Genomic DNA, 25,044 nt, shown 5'->3' on the forward strand with positions numbered 1-25,044 from the left:
ATCTGAAGTGTCGGGGGAATTACGAATGGGAAAAAAAAAAAACAAATAATGAAGAAAAAAAGAGGAAGGATTAAAATACGGACAAAAAAGAAGACGGACAATTATACAAGTTCCATTATTATCAATCCATACGATTATTTTCACTCGAGACGCCCAGCCGTTTCAGACCGGACGCGTTGAAAAAAGTGCGAAAAACGAGGAGAGAAACCTTGAATATGAAAATAAAAAATTTTTAAATAAAAAAAAAAGCAATTGTAATGCAAAGTGCTCGGCAGCCAGCGACCGCCGTTTCACTTCCGACATACGATGCTAAGAGTGGCAGATACGATATCAAAAGCATTTCTTTTTCCGGAGTAAAACCGATCTGCACGTGCTGTTATATATATATAATATATGCGTATAATATGTATATACGTATGTACATAGAGTATATCGTACTACATGAGCATTTATGCGATGCATTCGCAGAAGAATGAAAAAATTCCCCTATCTCACTTCACAATTTGCATGATATCTTTGTGCGATGATACGCCATATCTTTATTGTATTTTTCAGTTCAATTTAACTAATTATAAATGGTCAGAACTATACATGGATCATTTTTTGATAAATCGACGAATGATTCTCTCATGGTACATGGAGAGCACTGTACAAAAGTCACGATTCGTATTCACAGGCGTAAAATGTAGTCGGATTTTTTCGAAGTTATGCAACGAATCACGAGAACCAAATGATTATTGTGCTATTTTTTAACCGCTGCATATGACGTTCTGACAAGGGGTGGTAAAAAAAAAAAAAAGAGAGAGAGATATTGTCCCATTATAATTATATGGGATCAAAATGTCACTCGCGGTTCTTTGAAATAATAACTGAAAAAGAAGATACGAAACGAAACGAAAAAACGAAGAATGTAAAACGCGAGATGAAACAAGCCGAATTATTACAAAATTACATCGTAAAATTACGATGATAAGGACAGAAATGAAAAAAGTAAGAAATGCATAACGAAACGAGTAAGAAGGAATATTATCGCTCATTGATCCCACATCGATTTCTCCGACTGTAGAAAGTGTACGAATTAATGAATATTATAATTAGAGTATAACGATGATCAGTGCAATAATAATTATACCGTACACATACGCGATATTATCCATCGAGTGTATTCGCTAATGATATTTCTTAACGAAGGATTGTTAGAGAAAAAATATTCAAAACGTTTTTCTCCATCCTCGCTGACCATCCGTAACTTGTAGTTCGAGGTACTCCTCGTCGCAGTAGCACGTCTGCTGAATGATACGATTATACGGAGATAAATAAATTGAAACAAAAAAGAATGAATGAACAAAATAAAAAAAATGGCGCACGCACCACGCTGAATTTATCATCTCTCGCGATTATTACTCCGAAGGCATATCGTGCATTGTTTCACCCTCGGGCCATCGCACTCTGCAAACAACTACTGGTTTCACCAACAAAACACGTACGCTTTTGTTAAATTGTAGGCGGAAAAAGCACGGGGCAAAAAAGACTTGAAAAAAAAAATCGAATAAATAGAATTAAATGAAAAAAGTATGATTCATAAATCGTCCTGTACATAATGCTCAACAATTTCATTCGAACCGATAAAATAGACGATTATATCCTCGGATTACCCCTGTAAATTGTATAATTTCGTGAATAGTAATGTATCTCTTCCGTGAGTTCTGATCCAATTTATGTCATATCGACGGACTGAAGTTTGATGGTTTTGTTAACGGTGCGCGTGAGGTATTTCCACCGCATATGCAACTGCGACGTTTGTGTGGAACGAATTCGGTTGATCGTAAAAGACTATGAGTCGAGTTATGACTAGGGCGATGTTAGATAATGTGTAGTACAGTATGAGTGCGGCGGGCCATTAATCTCCGTAACAAATTGGTGTTAACCTTTCGCCCGATAAGGTTCTTTCCTCGGTGCTGCTGTCGGCGACGCAACGCGCGACGGTCCGAAAGAGTGCACGAGAGATGTGGATAGAAAATAGACGAAAAAAAAAATAAAAATAAAAATAAAAAACAAAAAAATAAGATAGAAAACAAGATAGAAAAGGAAACTAGAGTGTACGGAGGAGAGAAAAGTGGTTAAAGGCTGCTTCATCTCTCTACAGTCACGTCGAACAGATTATGTGATCCATTCACGTCGGGGAGCATTCACACTTATGAGAGGCGTAGTGTGATATCGACGTGTATACATATATATATTTGTGCGTGGGAGTCGGTGGGTATCTTTCTCATATTATGATGCATCATTTCCTTATATGCCTAACATTAGATTACCGTATTTCATCAGACGAGATTTACACCTCCTCCGTCGCATCTCCTTGGAAGAGAGAAGAAATACGTTCGTCTGATCGTGTATGTTCGTACCTCGAAAGGAGATATTGTAATCAAAACTTTGTGAAATCGAAGCTCCGAGTTTTCATCTCTTCGGTTTTTTAGGTTCGCTTATGATACCGATAAGCCGGGTAATTTCGTACGAAACGCCCACTTCCGAGTATATTTCTATCGCTGTTCGAAAGCTTATGTGTTCAAATTTTGACTCCGGAATGAGCGACGTGTCTTTGCGATGAATAGATCGTCGAACGTACATTTTTGATTTTTGCATGAAAACGAGACGTTACATATTTGAACGGATGTATAACACGGTAGAGATGAATTTCCGTTTGAGAAGAAAGAATTATTTGAATTATTCTCATCCTTTTGTGTTTCCCTCACTGTTTCCTGAAACGATATAATCATCCTTTCAAAACAGACAGCTGTTCTCCAGACTGCACTGGCGGGAGAAGAAGAGGCACATAAAGAATTAAGAGGAAGAGAAAGAGGAGGGAAAAAAAAAAAAGAATTTTCACTTCTTTGGATATCCCGAGAGCTTGCGTTGATCTTTTCAAACGATCATTGCGTTGGTCTAAATTCTAAAACGAGACATAATATATAGCACGTGTTCCGTATGTTCCATTCTTTTTTATTACAACCTAAATAAGAATTCCCTTCAACCGTATCGCAGCCTTGCTTTATTCCTTTCTTCCCGCAAATAGAGCCGCACGCAGAACTTATGCCACGTTACATCACGGTGAAGTGCGTATCGTCTATTCAACGATGTGGAATAACGATATACTCATAAAATAGAAACATCCCTACGCGGGGGGCAAATTAAATCTCATATTATTGGAACGCGATCCCATGCAAATTCGTCTCTACAGTATACAATACGTGTATGGATAAATTGCGGAAAAATAGAAGCTCGACAAATATACCGAACCGCGATTTGTGCGCGCTGGACTCGGCGTATTGAATTTCCTGATCTCAGAATCAGAATTAGAAATGACGTTTAAATATCTCCGCGCTTATTCAACGTGCTCGCAAAGTATATTACGCGACGTTGTGATGCTTCGCACGCAAATATTTTTAGCGCATTATTATTCCGAATAAGTATTTTCAATTCGTTCGTTACATCAGAAGAAATATGTGTATACAGACATACATATATACGTCAGTCGATTCACTGACGTAACAAAAAGAAGAAAAGGGAAAGAAAAATTCGTATGGAATGTTATTATAACACCGCGAAGCGTCGTCTAGTTGTCGTCGGCGTTGCAGATGACGTGACTCATAAAAATATTTAAAATCTACCCAACCTGAACCAACTTTTCGCGAGCAATGTACACGTACAATATAAATACGGTTTTGCACGACCGCATGCAGCATGACAAACGATACCACCTATATGGGTACCCCGTGCCGCCTCTTGTGTACCCCCTCGTCTCCCCCCTTCCCCTGTCCCGGCGCGCCTTCTGCATAATTCGATACTTTGGTAATTAGATATCCTTCGTGCAGATATTACGTGCGTCGTGCTGTACCGGTGTAATGATCGGTCTTGTAACGACCAACCGGCTTGCGGTGGCTACCAGATACCAGTATGTTCAAGATTAGATCATCTTTTCATACGCGGTGAACATCGTCGTTTGCTCCCCCCCCCCCCCCCCCCCCCCTTCACCCGCCACCCGGGCTTCTTCCGCCCCACTATAAACAATAGTTGTCACGGTAAACAAAACCAACGATCCATTGTTCAAGGGTGATTAACACGCCGAAGACCGACGTTATTAACGACCCGTCCTACCCCGAAAATCTATCCTTGAATCATATCGTAGATTACGTATATGGGTATCGATCATTTGGAAAGGACCGGAATATGACGAGTCCGTTCAATTTGGAATGGGATTAATTTTGAAAACCCGTCGAAGAAAAATTACAAATTTACTTTTTATCGTCCTTCTTAACAAACCGCTAAAATTCATCAAAACCGCATGATTTTTGGCGAGGAAAACGGAAGACAGTTTTGTTGTAACATGTGGATTTTACGAAGGAAAAGTTTGTCGAGATTCGCAGGAATAGATCTCTGATTTTGATAGCTCATAATCTTTCGTGCTCTTTTGATCTTGAACTAATGAAAACATTTATAAATTGAGCCTGTCTCTTGACTTTGTTCGTTTTTCCTTTAATTCCAAGTGAGCGGTGGACAAGGTGGAGTTGATCCTTTGACGCTTAGATTTCAAAGAAGGATGTACAGAAGTTGGGGAGAGAGACGGATAGTTGTAATGCAAGAAACGTATAGAAGGAGAACTGACGAATAGCCGCCGTGAGCGTCTCCGACACTTGAAACCCGTTTGAAACGACGCGAGGTTCATTTTTTGTTCCTTGCATTGCGAGGACTGTTAGTTATATACTGGCGCCACGACGCCACGAGCCTCGTGTGAACGGACCCTTAAGACGCTCAAGGTCGTACGAGTGTCGTTAATTTGGACAATCTATGCGCCTTTTTTTTCTTTTTGGAACTCTAAACGACCATAGACAGAAATTGATTAATTTCATTGACGAAAATTCAAGTCACTCGATACTTCCGCTTCCTAAGCGCACACACCGATATCCGGTTAGAATTAATTTGGTTTCACGATCGGGACGGTAAATATTATAATACGCGCGTCGAAATTCGTGAGATGCATGTATAGTTAAGGGCATAAATATTGTTTAGAATTCAAGTGGGATTCCTATGATAGAAAAAACCTGCGGAGCACCCGGTACATGTAACGGAGAGTTTGATGTACAAGTTCATTGTTTCATTCTCCACGTATGATCTTCAACGTCGAACCCTGATGATTTTTTGTTCCAGGATCGCGAACGGGTATCAGGATTCCCGGGAGCAATCGGGGATTCATAAATTCATGGAATTCGAGTTCTTGCCACTCGCGCGGAGATACTGTGAGAAAATTTTCTGGCCTCTGTGGAAGTGGTGACGTCGGCGTACGGTGACCGGTTGCATAAAACCGTTCGAAGAGTCGGTTGGGAATATCACAACCGGAGTGATTAATAGAGTCATACCGCGGGATAATCAATTATACGGTGAGAAAAAACTTCGGAAGTAACTCGTCGAGCTGAACGGAAAACAAACAACAACAACAACGAGACTACAACAGCAACGAAAATGTGATGCAAATATGATGAGCAGTTTCGAAGAAATAGCATTCAGAGCGCTTTCGGGGGGCGGAAATATCCCATTCGCTGACGAGGATGCCTCGACGAACACGGGGACCCCGAGTAATTCTAGCTCGGCGGTATTTTCGAGAGAGGATTTGTCCTATCCGGAGGAGAAAAAATTGACGAGCTTTCGTGGTCCGCTGTTGAAGAGCTGTACCGAAAGCAGTGTTCCGTCAACGCGATACTTAGGAGTTTACGAGGCACGATCGACGTTGAAAAAAAGTCAGACCGACGTTTGCGTTCCTTCGGGGAACAGTACGAGTCCCGTTCAGAGATACGAGGAATTGATAGGTAGATACCGGAAGCCCGACAAAGTGGAGAAAGAGAACGGTCAAGGGTACTCGAGCGGCGAAGAGAAATCGAAAAGTACCAATTCGATCGACGCGCAATCGGTTAACAATATTTTGGACCAGTACGAAGAACTCGATTACAAGAGATCTTCGGATTTGAGCGACGTCGAGAGCATCGACGTGACGAATTTCGAGGCGACGATGAACCTGCAGAGACAAAGGGACGCCGCAGCCAGAACGAGGAAATCAGTTTTCACAGCCGAAAATTCGAACAATCCGGAAAGTACGAACGCCAAATCGAATCAGAACAGATCGCACTCGAACCCCGTGACCAAAATCAGTCAGCACACTCAGTTTCGATTTCAGGATACTTTGAAGAAATTCCCGGAGGAATCTCCGAAGGTCAGAAATCAGGTGGATCAACAGCACCGTGTGAATACCGAGGTGGATCTTCTCCTGCGCAAAGGAGAGGTTCAGAAGAGGGTGGACGAGTGGTCGAGCCAGACGCAGAACCAGAATTTCAAGGTATCGAAAGAACGCGGTTTGGTCAGATCGAACAGCAGCAACTGCGGTTACAGGTACAACCGAAACGCGGTAGACGCGAGTGACAGATCGAATAAATTTGGAACGAGGATCGGTAACGGGGCCAAGGAAACGACGTTGAACGTGGCATTGAGTTGCGACGAATTGAATGTCGAAAAATCATGCCTCGGCGGCGAAGATCCGTTGCAGGAAAGAATCGGGACGACCGAACGAAAGCAGCTGCTGGTCCTGGACAAAGTCAGCGTCGGGGTGAACACGAGTCGGGGTCCTTACAAGGAGTACCTAGCGATGAGAAATAAGGCGAAACAGCAACTGGAACAAGGACAAGGATGTGCGCCCTCGGTTTCGTCGTCCCAGAAGACGATCGGCTCCAGAATTCCCCAACGAGGCTCGTCGACCGTCCTGGGCAGGAGACAGGAGGGAAAAAATATCCTCGCAGAATCGTCCAAGCCTTCGGAAACCAAAGGCTTCGTTTCAGGGAGGAGTGCCCCGTTGGATGTTGAAAAGGAAAAATCGCGAAACGGACCCCTCGCGATTCCTACTCGTCGTTCTTCTCTGAAGCGAGCGACTCCCGCGTCCGTCGTAACGAATGGATCGGGTACATCTACTACGCAGTGCGTCCCTAAGGTATGGATAAATCCGAAGGGCCAGCAGCAGCAGCAGCAGCAGCAGCAGCAGCAGCTCGTCGGGACTGCAGGTGAGGTTGTCACGAGGACGGGAGTTGAGTTGCACCAGCAATCGTTACCAAATAAGGACAGAGAAAGTCGGCGCCCACTTATCGCCCGTTCGGAGGATAGAGGTGACGGGGGGTCATCGGCGATCGGAAACGACGTCGATCGTTCTTCAGGTTCTTCGACGGGGCCGATCGCGACCTTGAACACCGAATCGCCGAAGGATGAGTCAGTCGGATCGAACGGCGAAAAGATCGCGGTGGTCCCGGACAAAACGGGGGATCGAGTTCCGAAGGTGCAGAGGAACGATTTCCTCGCGAATCACGGGAGAGGACCACCGGTGCCCAGAAAGGTTGATCCCGACGCTGGTAGTTGTTCGGGCTCGAGGGGATCGAACTACGTGAAATGCAGCCGACCGGCTAATAATCCCGTATCGAGTTTCAAGCCGAACAATGCGATGTACGCCACTCTTCAGGGCGAAGAATACGGAGGAGATAATCTTCTTCAGGGTTTTGCAACGAGTATGGGTAACGAGTCCGTAACAAGGTCGCACTACGCCACGCCGAAACAGATCGAAAAGATTTACGAGCGTCCGCGTATGGTCCGTGGGGATCGCAGTTCGCCGGTAAATTTGATACACGCCGACGATCTGGAGGCAATATTGAAACCCGCCGCGACATCCGCCGTCTCCGCGTACGGTGATAAAATTTTAAATAGCAGCTCGCTACGAGGATCGCAATGTCCGAACAACAAGGATACGGGTATATTCAGGGTGTCCAAAGACGACGAGGATATCTACGCCCAAGTCGGTAGCGACGGAAAGACCAGGCAATGTAGCGGTGAATTGTTGGAAACGATTATCGAGGACCAGAGAAAGGAGAGCTGCACCATTACTCCGCTGCAGCTGCAGGAATGCCGTTTCCCCGATCTCTCTTCTTCGGGTCTCGATGCTCGCCTCGGTGTAAACGCCGCCAAAAAACATACCGGCAACGAGAACGCGAACAAGTCGTCCGCTTCGGAGACGATATACGCATCGCCGCGACACTCGGGTACCGGACACTTCAATGAACAGTCGAAAAACACATTCACCACATTTCGTTCGCCCGGCCACAGTTCGACATCTCCGAAGGGTCTTCGCGGCAACGTGGCAAAATCAGCGACCGAAAAAGAACCCGGCCGGAAGCTACCTGATAACATGGACGCCAATTCGCTGTACGAGTCGCGGGTCCAGCCCCAGTCGTCGAAGATCTTTGAAACCACCGAACCCGAAGAGCCGACTCCTCGTACGAACGGCGATTGCAAAATCGGGTCTGAATTCGTGCGAACCATCGAAGAAGCCAAAAACTGTTCGGTCGAGAGAAGTGAAAAATCGCAGCAACCCGTCGCACCGGTAATGAACGCGATCTTGATGAAAACCCTACGATTCGAACAAGATCTTCCCGCCCCCGTAACAACGTCGATCGAGGTCGAAACCGTTAAAAAGAATTCGTTCAACTCTCGCGACATCCTCAGCAACGATTACGGCAAAAACTTGCTCCAAAATACACCGAGGATTGACAAAGATGAAAAGTTATACGTAACCAAAGAAGAGATGGAGCACGAGAGGCTGATGGATCTTCTTCGCAAAGGGGATTTCGAGGGTGCGAGATCGGTGAGTAGTAAATAAAGTTACAAAATTTAACCATCCGACGTTGCGTGTACGTGTAACATATCCGTACGTACGTACGTACGTACATACGTATACATACGCGTCGCCGAGTTGTCCCCTGTATATTCCACGGTTCATAGGTCACGTACTTAATTTCGTTGTTCGCGCGGCGGTTCTTCAGCTATATATATGTATATACACGCGACTTCTAACTTCTTTCAACGTGCGGCAACGGAGCAACAGCTCTTACACAATGTTTGACAGTTTCGCACGTAGATTCGTTGTGCCCCCCCGCCCCGGGCATTTTACGAGTATAGTTCTTCTGTTTTTTTTGTTTTTTTTTTATCCTGCCTCCTACTCATCTCTCAAACCGAGAACACCGCCGTCTCTCAGTGGTCGCTAGCAGCAAAAGGCAGAAGCAGAACTAAAGGAAAAGGAGTGGAAGAGAAAAGAGGTGCAAGAAATTTACGATTCAGAGCGTGGCGTTTCTGTTATACCTACCTACCAACCTACCTACCTACCTATTCCGCCATGTACCTAACCAACGGCTGAAGAAGATTTTCCTCTAGACTGCGACAAAAACTAGCTCGATGTATAACACGAAGCGGTACGGTATAGGGTCAGCTCGGTGTCTCGTTTCTTACGATATTCTTACCATACGGCGTATAAAATACTTCGAGAATTGCACCGCGTTCCGTTACGGTCTGGAGAGTCAATTATCCCCGGAGTACGTATGAAAAAAAAACAGAAAAAAAAAAACGAAACGAAAAAGAAAAGAAAGAAAGAGAAAATAAAAAAAATTTCTCGATCTCGCGGAGAAAATTGATGCCAAAAATGAATGAAGATATAAATAAAATGGGTGGAAGTAGGGTTTATCGGACCATCGGATAAATTGGACCGTTCTATAGGAAAGTGTGGGACAAGTAATGTACTTCCCGCAGAGTGATCCAATTTACCTTAAACCGCGACAAACCCTTGTTCCCCCCCCCCCCCTAAATCAGCGCGCGGTGCCGATAAATTTCGAAAATGAGCCTCCCTCAAATAATAGTGGCGATAATCGCAACTAATTTGTAAATTCGTTTGAAAATTACTTGCAGAGAATATGTTCTCGAAAATCGTCTTACGAACCGAATTAAGATGTGAGAAAAAAAAATCGCGTCGCTACTTCTGAAATCCCGTGTAATTTCCGCGTGCCTTTTACATCGCACGTAAAACTGATCCCGATCATTTTCTACGCCCGGAGTACATTTAATTTGAGAATTCCGCTCTCTTCTCAAACCTTCGACAAAAGATCGTAACGATTATTTCGGCTGAGGCAATATCGTCAAAGTTGGACGGACCGATGATTGCTTGAATATTATAAATAACCACGGTCCGATATAATGAAGGTGCTTTCATTGCGCGCCGCGAGAAGATGATCGAGCCGCAGCTCTATCGGAGGCCACATAGTAAAATCGTTTATTAAATAATGACAGCCTCGAAAGAACGAAATCACTGATTTCACGAATGACGTAAGTACGTCGCGTTTGAAACAAGATGAAAAATGTAACTCGGAACCATCGGCACGAATGATTCCAACCGAATAACACGTACGCGGTAACTTCACGTGTATCGTGCAATATACCCCATTCGATTGTACGATAAATGGTAGGGCCCCGATTTTATTTTCTTTCTCGTTTTTTTTTTTTTTTACCTTCCGCGTCAAAGCCTCCGGCGAAACTGTCAGCCATTTAATATACTCTCCCGGTGTATAAATGTATGTTAATCGCCTCCCCGTGTCGTGCAATATTGTTACAATCGATGCAACTGATTTCTCCGACTCAAAGGAAGAGAAAGAGAAATAGCCGGAGAAGGATTGGCGATATAACTGTATAAATATAACCATAAGAAGTCCGTTGCACGTTGCATAGATCGAGAGTTACAGATGCGCATGAAACGCTATTCATCGGTTACAGTGAATTCGAATCCGTGGGAAACATTTTACACCATATACACGAACACGATATGGTCCGTGTTCCGATTTATATTCAAGCGATGACATTTCACACGATATAATAACAATACTAATGACCACGAAAATCGGCGACACCACCTGCGCGATAATAATGACGAGCCTGAAATCCCGTATTTTTTACAGTGGTAGGTGTACGTAAAGCTATTACGTGATAAAATATATCCAGAAAATATTTCCTTTCCGGAAATTCGTGCGGTAGAAGCTTGACACGTGACAGAGGAATTTCTCATATATTATCTCGCTCAGCTTATGCCGTACATACATATGTATGTTGGTGGAAAAACGATCTGCACCACCTGAATCTAACAAGTCAAAGTGACGGCGACTTGCATGAGATGAAAATCCCATCCCGTCCCCTTCCTCCTTCCCCCCTGCCCCTTCTCTCCGCGCCCTTAATTTTTTCACAGATATTTTGCTTTTCGTTCTCCATTTCGTCGTCTTCTCGTCTAGCTGCCCACGACCTCGCTCGTATCTCGAACTTGTTCACCCACACTTCTTTCATCGGCCCCCCTTCCTTCCCCCCTGCCCCCCGCCCCCCGGTCGCTGTATAATATACGCCTGCTGTACAAAAGCGAGTCTTCAGAGATCGCACGTTATTGGCCTTCCTCCAACGTAATAAATTCCTATCGACGACGCGCGTCGTCGTCCCGTCTATCTGTAGAGCCGCTGCGTAATACGCGCCGCATTTCTTAACGGATTTAGTATGTAGTCTGACACATGGACGGGAAACGGATAAATGAAAGAGCCGGTAAGAGACGACGGAGGGATGACAACCGGAAGGGAATAATCCGAAAAACAAAAGTGTAGTGATTCTCTGGAATATAGAGAGAATTTTAGAAATTAAAACGCTTTGCTGGAGTCAGCGTAGCCAGCAGCGTAGCGCTTTGTTGTGAGACGTCACCTTCGGGGCTGAGCAGAGGTGACGCCCCACAACAAACCCCTCGCGCCCGTGGCTACCTGACTCCAGATAAGCTCGGGCTCCCTCGTAGACCGAGAAATTCGAATATTTCGACCCATGCGTGGAAACCAATCGATATGTCTTATAATTTTTCTGCTCCCAACAGCGAGTAATTGATGATTACTCGATCGATTGCATGAGTAGATGATTTTGGCTGTTAGATTTGGATTCCTGAGCTGATTATACGTGAGATTACCCTTGAAAAACCAAAAAAAAAATCGATTTTTGAGCAAAAAATAAATCATTGTTTTAATTGGGTTTAATACACTTTTCTAACGTATTTTGACCTCGGGAATCCGAATCTGAAGAGAAAATTGATCTATCTCTAAAATTGACCGAGTTATCGCCAACTTTCGGCTTTTTGGGGTCAAAAATAAAAAATTGATTTTTTAGTCTCTATTAATTTAATTTGAGCTCAGGAATCTGAATCTAAAAGAAAAATTGATCTATCTTCAAAAATAACCGAGTTATCCCCATTTTTTCGCATTTTTTACCATAAATTTGAGGATATCTCGAAGGGAAAAAATCGTGGCTCAATTTGGACAACGGATTCGTGTTCCTGGGGTCAAAATACATAAGAAAAGTGCCATACGATCAATTTTAAAAAATAAAAATTTTTGGTCAAAATTTGAAAAAATCGTAAGGGGTACCCCTTGGAAAAATCTTAAATTTTGAGCAAAAATTTTTATTTTTTAAAATTGATCGTATGGCACTTTTCTTATGTATTTTGACCCCAGGAACACGAATCCGTTGTCCAAATTGAGCCACGATTTTTTCCCTTCGAGATATCCTCAAATTTATGGTAAAAAATGCGAAAAAATTGCGATATCTCGGTCATTTTTAAAGATAAATTGATTTTTCTTCCGGATTCGGATTCCTGAGCTCAAATTACATAAAGATAGATTTAAAAATAAATTTTTTATTTTTGACCCCAAAAAGCTGAAAATCGGCGATAACTCGGTCAATTTTAGAGATAGATCAATTTTTCTTCCAGATTTGGATTTCCCAGGTCAAAATACATAAGAAAAGCATATTAAACCCAATAGGAAAAAAAAAATTTCAACCCACCCCAATGAGTATGTAGGCTGCTCATCAGGTAGAAACTTGAGACCAAGAAAAGGAAATTGAATTTTATGTATGGGTTCATTTCTCCATAGGTGACTTCGGGTGCTCGGTGTGCAATCGGCTGTGCGTCAAAAAACAAAAAGAAGAAGAAAAACGTGCGTACTCGTTAGAACGCGTTATCGGACCGATGAAAGGTAACGCGAAGCCTCTGACAGTCGATTGCGATCTAGTTTTCAACGATTATTTTCTCGTAAATATAAACGTTGTCGGATACGATAGTCACGAATAAAAAAAAATCCGAAACAAAAACACCCCATGGGCTATCTGTAACGTCTTCGGATGTTAAAAAAGCAGCCCTGATCCGATCAACTCTATAGACGAGATCCTTGACTCGTTTATCCCCGGCCGGCTATTATATGGTATATGAGGGGAGGGCTGAAGGCAGGGATTTAACTGGTCGAAAGGAATTTCTGTGGAAAAATATCGAATGGTAATAAATTCCTCGGGATTTTCACCGAGGGATTGCAAAATCGAATGGAATCTTTTGTGAAAGATAAAACCGTAAATTTGAACGCTTATACGTGTATTTTTGCTACCTGCGGTTGTACCGCTGGCGATGCAACGAACTATCTATATCATACCTTGGCGCTGAAAATGACACCATTCAAAACCGCGGTGTTCATTCTTTGCGTAAAAAAAAAAAAAAAAACAAAAAGAAGAAGATGAAGACGAAATGATGTACGTATAAAGTGAAATGTATATAGGTATATCGCAGTTGTAGCTTCTTTCCGGTGGTTTACTCCTAATTATACTTTTCCGTATAAACGAAAACGCGATTACTTTACGTTTCCATAGCGTCTTGTCACCTTATTCAAACTTTGTTCACGAATTGGGTAAAGTACAGGTAGGCAAGGTATGTACTCGTTGTAAGGGGTTCGTGAATTTCGTTAATTGGATTTATCCATTCTATTAAACGGCTGAACTAGCTACTGAGCGTTTCTCTGCTCTGCAAGTTGAATCAATTTGCCGCCGCTGCTGCCGCTGCTGCGAAATTAAACGTTTTTCATGCAACTCTAATTTCACGAAGAATTTCCCATCCCGAGCTCAACTCACGTTATTCCCCCCCCAAGTCAAGTTGATGCCGAAATAAAATAAGCGAATAAAAGTGGAATCGCTATAAATCACGAACATTATCGCGGTATATGACATCGCAACACTCGCTAGTTTGATTCTCCAAGCGCACATATTATTTATGAAACGCTTCGAGCACACGACGCCCTAGGTGTTCAAAGTTATCAGACTTACGTGGCGTCGGTGGCCTTAGCCGCGGAAACTTGAGGGGTTGATTTTATGCGAGCAACTTTCGTATATTCCTACGCATGCAGTTATATCGCGGGGAAAGAGGTAAAATTGTAAAGAAGAACCGCCGATCGTATCTCTGCGAAAACACTTCACCGGTAGGGAGAAAAAAAAAATGTAGCAGAACCATTTAGAAAATTTTGTAACTTATCAAAAAAGTCAACGGACTTCGTAACTCACGAGCATTTCGGCGAGCTAATCTCTCGTGGAAGAATGCTTTCGGAGCAGATTCTTCTTTATAAAGTTATACTGCACGTTTATAACCCCTCTGTGCACCGAAATCTCGATAAGCTTGGCGAGAAGTTTTTAGAATTTAATTTTTACTTCGCGACAATCGCAAGAGCGGAACCCCGTTTGCATCCGGTTAAAACCGTCTCGCTCCGAGGTGTATCAACCCAGGCGGTGGGTCGAAGGTAACGCTATAGCTGGTAACCTTTAAACATTTTACCGAAGGACGGAAGAGGAGGAAGAGGAGGAGGAGGAGGACCCCGAGGATCGAGAGAACACCGAATCTAGCGAAAGCCCTAGGGAGTTTGGGAAAGCTAAGCGCATTGTTAAGCTACCGTTGGTTGAATGTTGGTATTATACCGGTGAGGCACCAGAGTCTCTAAACTCGGTGTTTAGGGTCAACTGTACAGAATATCTAGGTTGGAAACAAGCAACGATGGGGGGGTGGTGTAGCGGTGGCGCTAATTGAAATACTCGGTAATTCAAACGAAGCGTAAAACTTGCGTTTCCAGAGTTCGGCGTACCGCCCTAAACGCGAATAAGTTAGCGATCGGGATGATAGAGTTGCTCGAACGGTGCGCTAAATGGTGACTACCTTCGAAATGCACTGTACGGAATTCTGTAGTTTTCACGGCTGAGCTCGTTTCAATCGAAAATTTTCGTGATCGCGCGGTCCTATCGGGCTCCCCTGAGCGTAGGCGGAGTCGTACCGATATGCTATCTCAAGTGGATTATCATCCGATACCAGTTCTCGTCGATAACACAAAAAGCACCACGGTACGCGAGATTCGGTGCAATCTGTGTGGCATTTATTTACTCACGTTCGACTAATTTCGACTCGAAACTTGAACGAATTTCGTCGTTTCCAAAAAAAACAATTCGTTTTTTTCTCTTTTTACGCGACAGTACCACTAATTGTTAAATTTTTCAATATCTCTCACTCCGTTTGAGCTCTGGTAGGATTGATACGAATGGAATAAAACGAATAAAAAATATACGGAAAAGAGACGAATCGTTTTTTTTTCATTTGAAAAACTTTCAGCTTCTTTATGTGACCCGTCATCCCAAGATCCTCGTCAACTCGAGGGAGTGAAACTTGGCGCTAAAATGTCGCTCATAATTTTCAATGGGCTCCTGGGGGTCGAAGGTTACCCGTGCAGCGTGGTTCGGCACCGTTCTCTCCCCCCTGCAATACAATAGATATAAATATTAATTACGAACAACTTTGCCACTTTGCGTATCAAAATCTCCTGTATGATTAAGATATGACTTAGCGCCGCTGGAAGATCTCGCCCCGGAATAAGATAAAAAAGAAATTAAAGGTCTCAACCTACAATTCGTGAAAGATAACAACGGAGCGGATCTCATAGTCGGCCATTCCTCTCATTGTCGGAATAATATAAATAATCCTCAAGTATAATGGGGTGTGTTTACCTTGAAAAAAAAAAAATAATAATGACTCGAGACGAAGTTTATCTTTATTTTTAAGCTTCTGGTAAAAAAAAAAAAAAACTGATCACAGAATAAAAGTAACCAACGGAAAAAATTATACGGGGTAAATGTGCACACAATATTCAATAGCATCATCGCGATTACCATACATGTATTGGAGATGAAAGGAATCTTTCTAACCAACAATAAAACTTGGAGATCCATCATCGATCACATAATTCGTATAATCCACCCGGATGGATCGTTTTTCCGACCTATTGCGCTAATAATTACCTTGTGGAGAATCGTACGAACGATGCACAAAACAAACCCTTGAATTTCCTCAAAAAATGAAACAAAGAGAAAAACTAAAGTCTAACATCTCGCGGGTAAAGTGTGCCAAGAAATTGGGGTATTTATGAGAATGAAATAGCGAAGAAATAAAGTCTTCTCCGAAATAAAGCTCCGCGAACTCTTCATAGACACGGTGAGAAAAGCGACAATAGAACAAACGTGTAGAGAAGAGAGAAAAAACAAAAAAAGAAGAAATTCTTTCCGTCTACACACCTTTTCGGTTTATTACAGCCACCCCGTGGGATTTTCACGTCTATTTTCACCGGAGTTCAAAAGGGTATATACTATACGTGAAAGAAGCAATAATACGAAAATGCACGCGAGGCGTTTGATTAACTTAGGAAAGCTGAAGAATGTCTCTGCGCGATACCGAGCACGGAATTCCCTCGTTATCGCGAGCGGCAGCTCCTGATAGTGACGTAACTAAACCAGTATAGTGAATTTCCGGCACAAAGCAGCAAAACCCAAGAATAGAATAATCGAGATAAACCGGGTGAAAAAATAACTGAAAACAAAAGTAGCGACCCCAAACGAAAAAAAAAAAATTCTTCGTCAAGATTAGCTGTTGATTTAGGTGTTCCATTTTTTATATTTCTATCGTTTTTCTCCCGTTTTTTTCATTCCAATCTGGGAGAGAAAAAAAAAAAACCGACCTTGTACCGTTGAAAAATTGAGGACTCGATTGGGTTTCAAGAACAATTTGCGCGGTACACTTATAGCTGTTAAAATAGAGAAACGTTATAGACGTGGATAGAATCCCTGAGGATCGAATTATCGAATGGGATAACTTATTTATTTCAGCTGCAGACTGCGATAAAGTGTATACCTATAGGTTTATCGGTGGTGGAATTTCAACGGCTTCTATAGGATCTGAAAAATATCTGAGAGCAGCAATTTCGCCGGTAGAATTAGTTGGAGAGCTATCGCGTCCCTCCGAATCGTTATTCGAGGTTGTTAGCGGCATTTCTGTTTATTTAAAAAGAAAGAAGCCCCCGATCATTGTTTTTTTTTTATCAGTCCCCGCGAATAAAATTCGTTGCTTTACCTAACTCGCATTTGCAATGATTGTGAAAAAAAAAAAGAACAGAAAAAAACCTTCGTCAAATATAACTCAAAATCGAAACGAACGGAGGAGCAGATTTGTCGTTCAATCTGGTGTAGCGGCATTATGTCAATTATTTGAAGATCAGGGAAATGGTAAATTTGACGACTAATTAGGAAACAATTTCGCACAATTTCTCCTCTCCTCTGATCGACCCGTCAAAGAACGAACATATACACGGCAACGCTAAGAGCCTCGAAGCTCTCAATTTCACTACACAAAATTACCCACTCGAAATGTTTCGCAGCATCGCATACACAGGGTGAACGGAACAACACGGTTCACTCTGAACCGCCTACAAAAATCGGATCGGAACTTGGAAAATATCTCAATTTGGTTTCATCCTTTGAGAAAATTAACACGATCAGACTGACGAAGCCTGATTCGCATTCACATTTCGAATATCTTAAAAATCGGCATGTTCCTCGAGGAAACATAGAATTTTTTTTGGAATTTTCAAAATTCGAAAGCATATTGATTCCTCTGGTTTTCACAAGATGAAAACCACTTCATCGTTATTACTATTGATACGTTCACTTTTCATCAATTCGTCAAAATCTACGTGTTGTTTAACACCACCCCGTACGTGAGTATTCTGCTCCGCAGTCTATGAATACTTATACGTACTGTATGTATGTACGCAATAAATACATACGTATACAAATGTAGTTTAGCGAACATCGCCGTACGCGTTGTCATATCTGTGGATATGATATACATGTCGTACATATAAGTATGTACTTACGTACATACGTATATATGAACACAGAACATGGGTTACATGTTAACAGCTACACCGGTCCCAGGAGTTGCTGAAATAATTATATATACTAAGTATACCTATGTGTTATATGTACATACGTGTATACGTACAACACTCCCAGGTGAATTGGCGGAGATAAAATAAATAAGGTACGATAACAGCGTAACAAGAATAATAATGATAAGACGGATAATTCACCGCAATAATTTAATTTGCGGACAATGTAATCGATTAGGGTAATAGAATAAAGGGTAGTACCTAATTTCTCGTGAATCTTGACACTGATCTAACCTATGTACCAAATACATATACATACATGTATATATACATATATTATGCGATACACACATCTATATATAGCATCGTAAAACTAGTTGATATACGAGGGTTGTTGGGTTAAACATCTCCCGGGTGAAACCGAAGGTGTGTATATATATATATTCGTATACGGGATAAGGTTGTCGAGGTCGTACGATCGGAGCATTGTTCGACCTTACGAACTCAACTAGATCCCGGAATACATAGGACGTGTATCCACGTGCGCGTCGGTATGCGAATACACATATTACCTCTAAACTCAACTCCGATATTATTAGGTAGAAACCAGATACCGGAGATGAGGAGGAGGCTCTTGTCGCCGGTACCAAAGGACAGTAACGTACAGGATGAGAATCGTGAGCGTCGTTTCCTTGTATGTTATTACGCTCCGGGACGGGGTGGGACGGGTGTAGTAGTAGTCGTTCTCTCACACATCATATGGATACTGCATACATTTGTGTATATCGTAATACACAGGTATATCGTATACCTGTACGGTTCGTTCCGGACTGAAAACCACACCAATGCCAGACGCGAATCGGAGTAAGCTTGAACCGCAACCTCTGCTAATTAAGTCTACCGTATGTGAGCTGCTTTATCAAACTGGAGACGCTCCCCGGGTATTCTGATATCTAATTTGTACGAGAGGGAATTTTATCACTCCAACTGCACCGTAATCCCGGCAAGAAAATCCACTCATTTTCGCACGTTCTTCCTGCATTTTCATTTTCAAAATTCGATGCAGAAAATACGGATGACACGCTGTCGGTAATTAATCGACTAGTTCCAACGACTCGTGCGGATAGAGTCGAAATTTTTGTTTTTAGTGGGAAAATGTTTTTCCAAAAAATAACCAGAGATCAAAATATTATTCCTGTTAACGACGATTCTTTTTTTTTTATGCCTGTAGAATTGATGAAATTTCAAATTTCGCTTAAATACACGTGGGAATATTTGCACGCCTGTTATTTACACAGGTTTCGTTCGAAATTTGATGATTCTCAGCAACTCCGTATGTTTTAATTCCTATAGTCGTAACTATAGGTGATATATATGTTTTTTTCCATTCACACCAATGTTCATGTTTTTTAGTTTGGCGAATCTTCTTTTCTTTCACACTGACATTTTATCGATGACTTAGGGATGAAATCGATAACGGAGAAATCAAACGCACGGTGACTTTTGTTTGCTCTACTAACTGCCGCGTTGTTCGAATTTGCGATAACCGCGGATGACTAATGACGGATGAATGAATGTGAGGTCATCCGTACCGGTCCACCGAGTCGGCCATCGCTATGCAACTCCGGTACATGTTTTAGGTTTGATTCCATAGAACAATCGCTGTTTACGAGGGTGCACCGGTTAATGAAGAGATTCGAGGGCCCGGATTGTACACGCCAGTCGAATTTTCCGAGTTAATTGCACTCCTGTTTACCTCGATGATACGCCCCCGTTGAGATTTAAGTACACGTGACATCGATGCGTCCGATCTTTTTTTTCTCCCCCTTTGTCCCAGATGTAACTACTTTAGTTTTCCGTTATAACACGGAGCTGAGATCTGAGGTTGAATATCTCAGACCATGACCTCCGGCGCAGTTTGTGAATGGCGTTAAAAACGACGCGACATGTTTCGTACGGGGTTATTATACATCGGGGTGTCGTTGAGGAAAAAAAAGTGCGCACAGCATCTGGACCCGAGGCGTCGTTTCCAAGGGTTGATGGCTGTTGTTCCGAGGCCCAGTAGTCGGATCCTGGCACTGCCACTTCGCTGAATTGACTCTTACTTTTTATTATTTAAAGTTGAACAACGCGACCCGGATATGTATGGCGTACATGCAGAGGTGGCACCGCTCTCGACATTTCGCATATGCTTATCAAATATTCCTGCCAGAGAATCGTCCGCATACATCGGCGGGATATTGTACTTTTCCGGGTATGATGAAGATCGGTGGAAAAATTTTTCACCCTTGAAAAACCGAGCAATGGCATCGGTTGTATGTTTTTATTTCCTTCTTTTTTTTTTTTTCTTTTTCAAAGTATTTTGAATTTCGAATAACGGCAAATATGTATATTAAGCGTCATTCGGCAGACCGGCGGGTTTCACCAAGCCTTCAAAATGTATTTCATGGGGGTTGAAATTTCCATCGAGTAAATCCTACCGTAAAAAAAAAAGACTTTTTCATGATTCCTACTACTCTCATCATTTTATTCGACACCCTGTGAGGATATAAAAAATAGCGCGATAGATCGAAAAGCTTGTGACAAGGGGAGGGGGAGGACAAAAAGACAGAAGGCGAAAAGAAGAATGTGTAACTAGCATGGAGGAGAAATTATTTGTTCTTTTTTTTTTGTGACGCATATTTTGAATTTCGAACACACGGATGTTTAAATGCGTTCGGTCGGCTGACAGGTTTTGTTGGCTCGCAAATACATTTTTCAACAGTTGAAATATCCATCAGGTGAATTTCAGCGTGCTGTATCGGACCCACGCCACGTCCAGAGATGGTGAAAGACGAAGAGGGATGAGGTAACCGAAGGTAATGAGCGATTAACGAGAAATAACTATTTTGTCGTTAGTGTCCTTACAGGTATTTAATTGAATGTGACTGAGAAGAGTGCATGAAATTGGCGAATATTATCACAAAAAGACGAATCACTGTCGATTTTCAAATTATTTCCGAACCATGCGGGAAAAATGAAGACCCGTACGGAAAAGATTCGTCACGATTGTGTAATCTGTACTTCATTCTAATAAAATTTTTGTCGGTCTGCTCGTTGTAGTCATCGGCGGAACCGCACTGCGATGATCGAGCTGAAACTACGTGAATTTTGAATGATTGTGAGTTCAAGCCACGTGTGGAAATGAAGATCAGTTATGAATTAACCGCACTTACTTTCCAGTTTGCTTTTCAGCATTCGTCTTTTTCGCATGATAATAGCTGCGATCGCTGAAGTACCCGTTGCAAGTCCAATTAGCGCTCCCGCAGGAACGACATATTTTTTTGGAAATATCAATCCGGTCGAAGCACCGTTGCAAGAAGATTCTGGATTGGAAACAGAATATTTTGAAGAAGCAGTTACAGTGTTTATGAAAAAAAATAGTTCGCCAGTAGATGTTCAAAAGTCTCATATTTCGTCGCAGTGAATGGAGAATTCCTGTTGGACACTTTGCTCACCAATAGGGACGAAATGTTGATTGAAGAATTTGCTACTCTGCGTAAATTTGATTTTCAGAGTGTCCAGTACTTTTATGCAGTCCAGGTGACACGTAGGCCCTTTCCATACGATCTGTTGACCGTCAGGTGCGTTCGCCACTTCCGGTAACCTGTTGATAGAGTTTGAAAAAAGTGATTAATTTCATGACTCCGTGGAATAGATCCTTTAAGTGGAAGGAACCTGAATATCGTTATCAGAATCAACGGCCGCTTGATATCTGTTCTAAAATTTAATTTTCTCGGTGTGCGTTAATGTTCAGATTGCAAACCGCAAGTCAGCGATAAAGTGGCGATTACGTATTTACATCGTTTCAACAATAAGAGTTGGTCAGTTGAGACAAACAACATTTATAACTCCCGCACCAGAGGTGTAAAATGAAGAGAAGAAGCGTCGATGGAAATTTTCGGGAATGTCGACTCTGTCGTCTCAATCACCTTGGTGTAACGGGAACGCTTCTGTCAACAGGTTCGATAATGTCGCACAGAGTAGCTTCTTCGCAGGATTCTCCACTCCATCCGATATCGCAGGAACATCCTCCGATCGAACAAACGCCGTTGACGCACTCCTGTTCGCACACGGGTAGGCACGTTCCACCGTCGACTTTGTCCTTGACGAAACCTTCGTAGCAAAGGCAGTTTCCGGGCGAAATGCAGGTGCCGTTCCCGCAGTTATTGCACAAAGGTTCGCAGATGTGATTGTCTTTTGCCAATTTCCAGCCTTCGTAACAAGCACAGATATCGGGAGCCACGCAGACCCCGTTTTCGCACGTTTTGCTGCATATGGGGAGACATTGCAAGTTATCACTGTTCTTTTCATAACCGGCGACGCAATCGCAAGTCTCCACCGTGATACATTCTCCGTTTTCGCAATTTTTGTTGCAAACTGGAACGCACACGTCGTGCTCATTTTTTTCGTATCCATCGTCGCACTCGCAATAATTCGCCGCCGAACAGACACCGCGATGACATTTCGAATCGGCAACGCACTTTCCATTGACGCACGGCTCTCGACATATCGGTACGCACTTCTCGGAGTCGTGTGGCAACGGATGAAAACCGGGGTTGCATTCGCAGGTAAACGGCTTCGCGCAGTGACCGTTTTCGCAGGTCGACGTGCAATGAGGTTTGCAAAATTCGTCGACGGTGTCGTATCCCTTGCAGCAAACTATTTCGTCGCTAACAACCGTATAGTTCTGGAACAGAATACCGACACGTTATACACTCGTACGCGAATGTATTCGGACACGGCTGTTACGTTTACCTCGGTTCTGTATTTCGTGCGCCACTGCATGCGATAAGCGTTACCCCATAAATGTTCCTGGTAGCTCTCGGTGTAGGGAACTTGTCGGGTTCGTTGTTCGCTGCGAGAAATATTGAAATTGAAAGCGTTACTTTAAAAATCGAACGTAATGAAACGAAGCGTAATTACCGTATCCGCAAGGTACATTTCGGAGATACCCAACCCTCGGGCGATGGAAGTACCGGTGATACGATGACAAAGAATATCAGAAACCGTGAAACAACTCGAAACCTCATCCTGCCCCCGTCCTACGAAATTAACAATTTCACGAGTCCCTTCTAAATGCAGAACGGTAAGCACACCCTCGACAACTCTAGGCAGCTTATACAACCTTATCTGGTCCACCAGCGGTGGATGATACGTCCGTTCAAGTGGCGACTCGTCAACCGTAAGTCATTTCGACCTTCTCGACAATATTATACAGTTTCAATTGGAGTTTCATCGGGCTAATCTAGTAGAATATATGGAAATCATGTAATTAGCGTGTCGTTGACTATCCTGACAACAAATATTAACAGATATCCTAATCGATTCGGGAACAATCCGATCTCTGCACATAATACTTTCTGAGAAATTCCAAGACCATTTTCCGAAGCGTTCGCGATTCGTAGTGGCCGCTTTCTGGCCCTTGAGAATTTCAAGTCTCGTTGGAAAATGTAACAATAGCCGTTGTTCGAACGCCCCGAAGTACTTGACACACCCGTTCAAAAGAACGCTGCCGGTACGAAACGCGGAAAGTATACGCGAACCGTTCTACCCTTTGAACGGAGTTTGATAAGCTGCCTGAAAAGACTACCTAGTGGCAATAATGATTTCAGATTCACTTCGGTCGAAAGATTAAAGAAAAAAGAAAATAACAAGTGTCCGATGTTACGGCGTACAAAGTAACGTCACCCGAGTCGGAAGATGGAAAGAAATAGAGAAGGAACTATTCATTCCGAAGTGATTGATGAAAATTGAAGAAAACAACTCTAAAAACACCTCGCATGCGACCGACTACTCCGCACTTCAAAATCATACTGTGCTTTATTTATACCTACTTGTGAAAATAGTAGATAAAAAAACTTCAAATCTAGCTTCTTCCGCGCTTGATTGTTGCTCAACTGAACATTAATTTCACCGTGGGGGCTTCGCGCACCAACTACTCCGTTGCTATTGGCTGATGTTAGTCCTGTATTGCACAGCGTTATTTCACTCCCGTAGATATCGAATATTATACCGGATGTTTTCTAAGATATCGAATATAATTATTGGCTAATTAACCAAACCACATTGGAATCAGTTATTAAGTATTTCAGTGACAGAAATAGGCTATAGCCTATGTTTGATAAATGAAGCAAAAGAGGTAACATACTTTGACGCACGTGTGATAAAGTATGAAAAACAAAAACATTCATATGGTTAAATAAACCACTAACAATAAGCGCCGAGATGGTTACATTTTGAATTTCGATCGAGTGACGGGAAATATGTAACGTAGTTTGAATTAAATTCAGCGAACTGGCAGGCTTTACGAGCTTGCAAAATGTATTTTTCAACGGTTGAAATTTCCATCGGGTGAATACCGTCGTCAAAAAGAAAGACTCCCTTTATATGTTATTTCTCCCTTTTCCACTGTTTCATGCGACGCTCTTATACGGATTTGAATATACCTCGTGAAATCGCACCAACTTGCTGAGAGAAGGTGAAAGACGAAGTGGAGCAAAAGAGATAATGAGCGATTAACAAGGGATATTTATTTTCTCGTTAGCGTCCTCAGCTATTGAATCGAATATCCAAAAGAGCATCGAATGATATTCACGAATATTATTCCGACGACACGAATGACTCTCGATTTTTGAATCAATTCCGAACCCTGTTGGAAAAATGACGACCACTACGGAATAGATTCATTGCGATTATGTTATCTGCACTTTATTCTAACCCATGACGGTCTCACATCTGTTTTGAAATTTAATTTGCTCGGCGTACGTTGTTCGAATTGTGAACCGCAAGTCAGCGATAAAGTTGCGATTACGTATTTACATCGTTCCAACAATAAGAGTTGGTCAGTTGAGACAAACAACATTTATAGCTCCCGCACCAAAGGTGTGAGTTGAAAAAAAGAAGCGTCGATGGAAATTTTCGGGAATGTCGACTCTGCCGTCTCAATCACCTTGGTGTAACGGAAACGCTTTTGTCAACAGATTCGATAATGTCGCACAGAGTAGGTTCT

General features: G+C 42.5%; 2 protein-coding genes across 3 annotated transcripts in view; one reads left to right on the forward strand and one right to left on the reverse strand.

Moving 5' to 3' along the window:
* Positions 1–25,044, forward strand: part of LOC105692314 — an 89,285-nt gene that overhangs the window by 1,942 nt on the left and 62,299 nt on the right. The window contains exon 2 of the mRNA XM_012411434.3: positions 5,206–8,725. Within this exon, the coding sequence (XP_012266857.2) occupies positions 5,531–8,725 (3,195 nt within the window). The 5' untranslated portion in view covers positions 5,206–5,530. The remainder of the gene's footprint in view (positions 1–5,205; positions 8,726–25,044) is intronic.
* On the reverse strand, positions 20,880–24,003 carry LOC105692323 (teneurin-4-like). Of its 2 annotated transcripts, XM_048652587.1 has the most exons (8): positions 23,870–24,003; positions 23,161–23,280; positions 22,959–23,077; positions 22,791–22,890; positions 21,965–22,722; positions 21,491–21,639; positions 21,209–21,358; positions 20,880–21,132 (listed from the first exon to the last, which is right to left on the reverse strand). In XM_048652587.1, exons 3-8 carry the CDS (start codon positions 23,063–23,065, stop codon positions 20,981–20,983), a joined length of 1,416 nt encoding a protein of 471 aa, XP_048508544.1. In that variant the 5' UTR covers positions 23,066–23,077; positions 23,161–23,280; positions 23,870–24,003; the 3' UTR covers positions 20,880–20,980. The 2 variants fall into 2 exon arrangements, with proteins under 2 accessions (XP_048508544.1, XP_012266868.2); XM_012411445.3 differs by lacking the exon at positions 23,870–24,003 and having other exon boundaries at positions 23,161–23,851.

The sequence above is a fragment of the Athalia rosae genome, chromosome 1 (genome assembly GCF_917208135.1).
Source record: "Athalia rosae chromosome 1, iyAthRosa1.1, whole genome shotgun sequence".
Lineage (NCBI taxonomy): Eukaryota > Metazoa > Arthropoda > Insecta > Hymenoptera > Athaliidae > Athalia > Athalia rosae.